The 9,722-nt window shown below is 32.0% G+C and overlaps 1 protein-coding gene across 1 annotated transcript; it reads left to right on the top strand.

Annotated features, from left to right (window-relative positions):
* Positions 1 to 1,319: 1,319 nt before the first annotated feature.
* On the top strand, positions 1,320 to 1,924 carry LOC107471846 (protein CYSTEINE-RICH TRANSMEMBRANE MODULE 9). The gene is made up of 3 exons (XM_016091357.3): positions 1,320 to 1,470; positions 1,572 to 1,722; positions 1,865 to 1,924. Exons 1-3 carry the CDS (start codon positions 1,425 to 1,427, stop codon positions 1,908 to 1,910), a joined length of 243 nt encoding a protein of 80 aa, XP_015946843.1. The 5' UTR covers positions 1,320 to 1,424; the 3' UTR covers positions 1,911 to 1,924.
* Positions 1,925 to 9,722: the final 7,798 nt, after the last annotated feature.

Raw genomic sequence — 9,722 nt, 5'->3', positions numbered from 1 at the left:
TATCTATTATAATTTATCTAAAAAATACCTTATATTTTATATATATACTATGTTCTCATGTCTTATAAAATTTTAAATTTATGTATTCAAATATTTTGTATTATATCGTATTTCCGTATTCATATTAGTATCAGTACATCATATGATAAAAAGTAATGAAATCAATTTAATTAGTGCACCCAAAGGTATTAATTCATTTTCAATTATAAACAAAAATAATATTTTTAACCCTTTAATAATTAATACGTATTGTCTAATTTCGTCTTACACTAATTAATTTAGTTTCTTAAAATTTATGATGCACAGATATTGATACAAACACAAAATATAACATAATACAAAATATATTAATACATAAATTTTAAAATCTTATAAGATACGAAAAAATATATATATATATAAAGTATTATAAATTATTTTGTAATAATTTTTATAAAATATTTTTTATGTGTGTCTAAATTTATTTTAAAAATATATGTTAAGAATAAAACTGAACATGTTAATACGTGATGATATTTAAGTATGTCTAAGTATGTCTTGAGAAAAAAATTTTATATTTTATTAAGATATTGATTAAATACAATAAATACGTATGTCGAACCAATATTAATAAGTGCATGTCCTGTCTAAAATATGACCGATATACGCAGACACAATAACTAAATAAAGTGTCCATGATTAGTAACTTAAAATATTATGTATTTATAAAATAATACATTTAAATTCATTATTAAGATTAAGAGATTAAGTTAAAATTAATTTTTAATTAAAAAATATTTTTTTCTCCCAAAAGTAAAGAAAAATAGAGTCGGTCACACCGACACACTTGGACATGCACGGGGAAATAACCAAAAGACTAAAAAGTAGAAACCATGTTTAAGTTTTCTTCTTACTGCTACTTCTTAGTAATTTCCTAAACCAAATCCACTAACACTAATATAAGGATTAGAGCACAAAGAGATTGTTATCAGTGAAGTTTAAAGTATATAGATACAATGAAGCTTAATATGAATATAGTATACAGTTAAAGTGGTTATAAAAAAATGTTATTAAAATTACAAAATGTTTTTATTTGACAAGATTCTTTTATTATTTTTAAAAAATAAAACAATATATATCACTTTAATTTTAGTACCAAAATATTGTATAATTATTATTATAACTATCATTGCATGCATATCAACTCCAACCAACCCACTATTAATATAACATGTAACCACAGAAAAAATTAATTTAATTAACTACTTATTAAATAAAATAATGTAATTAAAAGCTAGCAAACTCAACCACTCCACAAAAGAACCCTTTCTATATAACACATTAAACCCTTTTTCCTTTCTCTATCCCAAATTCGATGTATTTTGTCCACCATCTCATATCTTTAATTAATTACAATCTTCCTGATTAGTCCTGTTCTTCAAAATATGATGAGTCACACTAATGATCAAAACCAGCCTCATCAAGATAAAGGTATGTATACTATATATACACTTTCAATTAATTTCATTTCATTTGCCTGTTAATAATTAATTAGTTCTACCAATTTAATTAATGGTTGTGCATGTATACAGAGGCATATAAGTCAAAAGACACTGCAATGGCTCCTATGAATCCAGTTCCAGGTCCACCACCTGCTGCTATCACTCTTCATGAGAACTACACTCACCAAGTTCCTCCATATGAAGAACAAACTAAGTTCAAGGGAGGGTTCTGGAGAGGATTGTAATATCTCTATTTAAATTTTGAATGGTTTTCATTTAAATATGAAAGAACATGTGTATATATACTAGTATTTTGATGAGTTAAAAGAGTTCATAAATAATAATTTATGATACTAAATATTTCTCTATTTATTTTTGTGCAGTTGTGCTGGATTGTGCTGCGGCTGTTGTTTGGACATATGCTTTTGACTTTTGACTTTTGACTTTTGAGGATAAACACTATATATAGTATATTGGTATTGCAATAGAATGTTTCCCATATATATAAAAGTAGTATATAGATTTTTTTTCCTTAGTATACAGATATTCTATGTATATATTTGAGCGACGTTGTGTTTATTAGTGTTTCATATTGTAACATCCTCTTCCTGATATTATTATTATCATTATTTATTATTATTATTATTATTATTATTATTATTATTATTATTATTATTATTATTAGAAAACAAAAGAGGTGGCATTACAACACAAGCGGGATATAGCGACGAAAAATTGATTGTCGTTTCTCTATGCGCTGCGAATTAGCAAGATAGCAGTGGTTTATATTAGAGTACTTCAATGTGCAGTAGAATCTGATGGGTTAGCGGTAATATTATGAAGAATCGATGCTGAATCAAACACTTTATCCCACCTTTATTATATAATTAACATTAGAGAATTTCTCCAACATAAAAAATCCGTGCGAAAAGAGAATGGAAGCGCGCGAAATCATTATTCTCTCCTCCACCGTGTACTTCTGTGTTGTCGTGGAGTTGCGTGGCTACCTATCCATCCTTCTGTCATCGTCATCGTCTTTTCCACTTGCCTTATTGTTCGTTATTCTGATTTATTGCTCCTTCTCCCTTCTCGCTGGTTCATTCTTTCACCTTACTCTCTCTTTTTTGTTGGGGATAAGTACTGTTTTGGTCTCTAAGGTTTGAGATCAAAATCGAAATCCTCCTTAATCTTTTTTTTTGGTTTAAAATTATTCTCAACATTATATTTATTATTAAAGTCATCCTTTTGAACACAATAATTTTTAAATAACAGAAATACCCTTTGTTTTGTTTCTCTTAGTTATTCTGAAGGAAACTTGTTTGAAGATGAACCCTCAAATCAAAAGCAAATCAATTACTTCCACAAACACAATTACTCAAATTTTATCAAGGGAAAAAAATTATCAAAAAATAAAGAATCCTTTACTTTTACTCATTTACACAGTATCTCATCTTCACTCATTCACACCTTTAAAAAAGAAAAAAAAGAAGAGAGAATGGAAGTAGCAAAGTAGAGAAAAAGACATTGGCGATAAGTAAAGCCACCGCTGCTACCACCACCAAGCCAGAATAGAGAAACTCTTCCATTTCACTCAAATACAATTGTACTTGAATAGACAACACATTCAAAACAACAATAACAATAGTTTTTTTAATTGAAAAAAAAAACAAAGACAACTTTTCAGAAAAAGAAAAAAAGGAAAAGGAGGCTTGTGGTGTGTGGATTTGGAACTTTAAATCTGTTCTTGAGAAGAAGGAGATGTAAAAGAGAAGATTTGTTCTTCTTTAGATTTGTTCTATTTGTAATTTTTTATTTTTTTCAAGGGTAAATTTGTCTTTTAATAATAAAAGGATTATTTTAATAATAAATGTAACGTTGAAGATGATATTAGAACAAAAAAAAGGTTAGAGACAATTTCGATTTTAATCATAAATTTTAAGAACCACTTACAAAATTTTAATCCTATTTTCATCATATCATAAATCATTCATGGTTTAGGATAAGGAGATTACATAGAACGTATAATAATTTTATTTTTATCTAATACCACAAGAAAGTTAAGTAATATAAGTCATTGGAACAGTTCTTTACAAGCTCAGTTAAATATAGTAAATATCCTTTCATATTGACAGTTTTACTTAACAACAGTCAGCAAATTTCAGCAACTAACTTCTTAGCTGCATCAATGATCATGCTCTTTTGATCGTCACGGTTGCCTTCTGCTTCCAATATTACTTGGGTGGTCCTAGCACCAAAGTTTACCGGAGTAAAGGAGATCAAAGATATTCGGCCGATCAGCATAGTAGGTTGTGTATATAAAGTAATTCCTAAAGTGATGGTTAGGAGGACGAGATCAGTCATGCCAGGTCTAGTAGGGGAGACCCAAAGCGTATTTGTGAAGGGTCGAAAAATATATGATGGGGCCCTTATTGCATGCAAAATAGTGCACTGGTTAAAGACTAGGAAAAAGAAAGCGGCAATCATTAAATTAGACTTCCAGAAGGCTTATGACCGGGTAAAATAGAGTTTTGTGGATATTGTGCTACAGAAGATGGGCTTTGGTTGGAGATGGAGGGCGTGGATAAAAGAGTGTGTTAGTATAGCATCTATGTCGATCCTGATAAATGACTCACCGTCTAAACCTTTTAAAATGGAGAAGGGCTTGAGATAAGGTGATCCACTATCTTAATTTCTGTTTGTTCTGGTTGTTGATGTGCTGCATAGGATGGTGGGAGAGGCAGTCAGGAACAAACGTATTTTGTCACTGCTGATTGGAAAGGACAATATAGAGTTATCACATCTACAGTTTGTAGATGACACTATATTGTTCTATCCACCAGAGGAGGAGATCATCAGAAAATGTGTCAGGTTGCTAAGGTGCTTTGAGATGATGTCAGGGTTAACTATTAACTTTGATAAATTAAGTTTAATCCCAATCAATTGCGAACAGCAGTGGACTTACACCATATGCAACTTATTGGGATGTAAGGAGGTCAGTCTTCTAGTAAGATATCTTGGCATTTCTTTAGGAGCAAACCCAAGACTAGTCAGAACTTGAAAACTACTAATTGACAAGGTTGAGGAGAAGCTCAGCTTGTGGAAGGCAAAAGTACTCAATAAAGCGGGTAAGCTTGTCCTTATTAAATTTGTGTTAAATAGCTTATCGGTATACTACTTGAGTCTATATAAGATGCTGAAGGCAGTGGCAGAAAAGTTGATATCGTTGCAAAGGAGATTCCTGTGGAGCAAGGAGGAAGGTAGGAATGGGTTGCCGCTAGTTAAGTGGGAGTTGGTTCAAGCCCCCTAAAAAGGTGGGTGGGTTGGGGGTGGGTGATGCAGTGATTAGAAACACTGCACTTCTTTTCAAGTGGTGGTGGCGGTTTTCAAAAGAGGAGTGTCCATTATAAAAGAAGGTCGTGTGCTCTTGCTATGACTTGAACCCCAATGTGATGTTATCGGCTCAGACATTACTTACTAAAGGGGGTCCATGGAAGGATATCTGTCAGCTGCAGGTCAAGGATAGTAATGTGAGAGATAAGATGATTGCGGGGTTATCTTTGGAGGTGGGTGACGGAATAAGGACTCGATTCTAGGAGGATGTTTGGCTACAAAGTGGTTTGCTAAAGATGAGTTTTCCGAGGCTTTTCTCTATTTCAAACCGAAAAGGATCTGTCATAGAGGTTTGTGGTGAATTTTGGGATGGGTTAGAGTGGATCTGAAACTTCTAGTGGAGGCGAGAGTTATGCCAATGGGGGTTAGAATTAGTGGATCAATTACATGAAACTTTAAGGCCTATTGAGCTAATACATGATAAGCAAGACAGAGTTGTTTGGAAGTTCAATAAGGAAGGTATTTTTTTCAACTAACTCTTTTGTGCAGGTGATGCAATCAGAATCCCTCCCGGAGGAAATAACCAGCTACAGTTTCACCAGAACCATTTGGAAAGATTTGGTTCTACCACAAGTGGAGTTATTTATTTGGTTTACTTTAATAGGCAAAGTGAATACCAAAGAAAGACTGCATAGACTGGGAATTATTAGACATGGTGATAACATATGCGTTTTGAGTAAAAAAGATGTTGAATATATTCACCACTTGCTTCTGGGCTGTGAGTTTACTTGACAGATGTGGTGTCAATGACTATCTGATTTTGGAAGATTGTGGTCTATTCCGGGCTCACTAAAAAAATACTTTGAGAGCTGGACAGGTGTTGCTATTAGGAAAGGAGAACATAACAAGTGGCTCATATGCTTTTTTTCGGTTATTTGAAATGTCTAGGAGAGAAACCGGCGGATTTTCAATAACACGGAATGGGATGCAGAGAAAGTATTCCATAAATCTGTAATCAGTTATAGAGAGTAGAGTAGTTTGAATCCCTTTGTCGTTGATGGCAATGCCGGAGATGACACTAGAGACAGTTTTCTATTCATTGTCTTTATATATTCTTTTTGTTTGTTAGTTTAATTTTTACTTCAGTGTATTATGTTGAGCTCTTTTGTTTTAAAAAAAATGATCATGCTAAAAATCCATGTTACAATTTACAAATGGTCAAAATATTAAAGAATTTTTTTAAAGCATTTCCTGACTTCTATCTATGTAATTGTATTCTAGGTGTTGCATGCATGTTACGCGAAATCCTAGAGACAATTCCTAACCTAATTATCTACTTTTTCTCCTTCCAAAGATAAATATTTCATCTATCTGCAAAATTTTTCAAACACAGATAGACATATTTTAATTAAATAGTTAAACTAATAAGTATTGTCTGATTTTAGAAATTCTATTTTATGTTTGAATTTGTTCAAAAGAAACTAACCTCATAAATTAGAGTTCACAATAATTGTTCAAGAGCAATATTTAATATGCTCATTTGCTTTCTCATTATTTCAAAGATATAGTTAAATATTCCTAATCAAGATTTCAATAATATACATTTTATGAAGAAACAGAGCTGAGACTTTAATAAGAGTTTAAGCTAAATTTTTAGGTTGATATTAGTACATAACATGTACTTAGTGGAGATAAGAGAAAGAAGACAAACAAAATTACGACGCATAAAATAAAAACAGTTGTGTTATAAAATAAAAACAAAAACAATCTTTAAAAAATATTATTATTATTATTATTATTATTATTATTATTATTATTATTATTATTATTATCTTTTTTGTAATTATCTCTTTGTATTCTATATCTTTTATCTTTTATTTGAGTCATTTTTTTACTATTGTGTCAGATTTTTTTATTTTTATTTAATTTTTAAAATACAATAACCAAAGAGATTTAAGAGTGGTAAAATACAAGAGTGGTGAGTTTAATAGAGGGTAAAAGCCAATTTTAAGAGTAAACACGAATTTTCATCATCAAGTGAAACACGTGAAAGAGTGATTGCGAGGTCCTTTCTATAACAATTTTGCAGGTTCATTGCTATGACAACCCACTCATAAGGTACTCTAGTTGATATGGGGATGATGCAAAGGATCATTCAACACTTAAATAATCACTTGAATGAATTGGAGGAATTGAGGCAGGAGGTGACGCAGACATTGTCCAAGAATACTTAACTTGAAACTTTTGAGAGTCGACGTCAGTCTCGGATACATTCTGATGATGACTTTGATGGAGTTACAACACCTCGACACGAATGTCAATATAGAAATATCAATTCCATTAAGATGTAAATACTGCTGTTTATAGGGTGAAACGATCCTGAAGTTTATTGGAGTAGGAATGTAAGGTGAAAAGAATTTTTGATTGTCATAATTACTCAGAGACAAAGAATGTTCGTTTGACAGTAGTTGTGTTTTCTGACTATGCCTTGCTTTGGTGGGATGAACTAATAAAGACAAGACGGTGGAATGATGATCACCCTGTAGAGACTTGGGATCATATGAAGCACCTCATGAAGAAGAGATTTGTACCTTCGTACTACTATAGAAAAGTGCATCAGAAGTTACATCGGTTGACTCAAGACTCCAAGTCCGTTGAAGACTACCACAAGAAAATGGAAATGTTTATGATCACTACCAACATAGAAGAGGATACTAAATTTACTATGACACAATTTATAGGTGGTTTGAATAGAGCTATTGCTGATGTGGTGGAGTTACATCATTATGTGGAGATAGAGGATTCAGTCAGTATAACAATAAAGGTGAAGAGGCAACAACAAAGATGAGCACCTAAGGGATTATCTCATACTAATTCAAAGTGGGTTCACATTAAGTCTTGTAGTGATGACACAACAAAGACTAAGAGTGCCAACTCCAACGAGAAGTTGTTTAATTTGATGCTACAAAGAAGAAAGATAAGTCTAATCCTTCTTCTTTTGCTACCTCTAGGCATAGAGATATTAAATGTTTCAAGTGTTATGGTTTGGGTCATTATGCTAGTGATTATCCAAACAAGAGGAAGATGGTTATTAGAGGAGGTGATATTGTGTCTGATTCTGATCGAAGTGATACCTCTAATCATGATAGTATGCCACCTTTGGTGGATTATTTTAATGGTGATGTTGAGTATGCAGTCCATGGTGAATATCTTGTTGTTAGACGTGCATTAAATTTGTAGATGAAAGAAGATAGGCTAGAGTAATACCAAAATCTTATTTATATTAGATGCTTGGTGGGTGAAAATGTGTATAATCTAATTATTGATGTAGGTAGTTAGACAAATGTCGCTAATACACTTATGGTAGAGAAATTGGGTTTGACATGTGTTCAACATCCTAAACCATACATGTTGGAGTGGTTGAATGACAGTGATAAGATTAAGATTGACAAGCACGTGACAATTGCATTCTTTGTTAGGAAGTATGTTAACGAGGTATTGTGTGATGTGGTACTAATGCAAGCTTGTCATTCATTATTGGGGAGATCTTGGCAGTTCGACCATCGAGCATTCCATGATGGTTATACGAATCAGTTTTCTTTTGATTTTAATGGTCGTAAGATAACTTTTACTCCATTATCACCTAAAAAATTTTACCTTGACTAGTGGAAACTTCAACAGGATACCAAAAAAGAATGGAATGTGAGGTCAAAGAAAAATTCGAGAGAAAAGAGGCTATAAGAGAAAACAATATAGCAAAAGGCCCAAATGTGAGTGAAAAGAAAGAAAAGAGTGTATGTCACGAGAATAGTGTGAATATAGAAAAAAATGAGAGAGTTGAGAGAAAATTGTGTTTCTTTACAAAAGAGAGATTTAAAGAGTACTTTAGTAGGCAAGAGAGCCATGATTATGATTTGATTTCGAAGAACCTTATTATCTGACACTGGACTTAATCCAAATTTGTCAAATAGCTTTGTCTCTTTGTTGCAGGAATTTGTATATGTCTTTTCTATTGACGTGCCAAGTGGTTTGCCTTCATTACGAGGGATTAAACACCAAATTGATTTTATTCCTGGAACTAGCATTCCTAATAGACCAGCCTATAGGAGTAACCTTGAGGAGACAAATGAACTTTAAAGATACGTGGAGGAATTATTAGCCAAAGGTCACATCAGATAGAGTTTGAGCCCATGTGTTGTTCTAGTTTTGTTGGTTTCAAAGAATGATAGTACTTGACGGATGTGTGTAGGTTGTCTTACAGTCAATAAGATTACAGTAAAATATCATTTATCATATCCCTAAGTTAAATGACATACTTGATGAATTACATAATGCATGCATATTCACTAAATTGATTTAAAACTTGGGTATCATCAACTTAGAATGAAATCAAGAAATGAATGGAAGACTTCATTTAAAACAACACATGGGTTATATGAGTGGTTAGTAATGCCTTTTGGGTTAACTAATGCACCTAGTACTTTTATGCGTCTAATGAACCATATTTTGTGAGATTTTTTGAGTAAATTAGTTATTATTTATTTCGATAATATTCTCATTTACAACACTTGTTTGGATGACCACTTGTCATATGTTTCAACTATTTTGAAAGTGCTTTGAAAAGAATATTTATATGCCAATATTAAAAAGTGCACATTTTGTATTGATAGAGTTGTGTTTCTTGTTTTTGTTACGAGCACGAGTGAAATTGAGGTTGATGAGGAAAAAGGTGAAAGCTATTCGAGAATGGCCAACGCCTAAGAATACTTCTGAGGTAAGAAGTTTTTATGGTTTAGCTAGTTTTTACAGGAGATTTGTGAAAATTGTTTCTACCATTACTACGCCTCTAACAGAGGTTATCAAACAATATGTTAGATTTAAATGGTAAAAGGCACAAAAAATTGCATTTCA

This window comes from Arachis duranensis, chromosome 1, assembly GCF_000817695.3.
Source record: "Arachis duranensis cultivar V14167 chromosome 1, aradu.V14167.gnm2.J7QH, whole genome shotgun sequence".
In the NCBI taxonomy this organism is placed as follows: domain Eukaryota; kingdom Viridiplantae; phylum Streptophyta; class Magnoliopsida; order Fabales; family Fabaceae; genus Arachis; species Arachis duranensis.
Note: the sequence above shows the minus strand (reverse complement) of the source record. Positions and strands in the feature narration are given on the sequence as shown.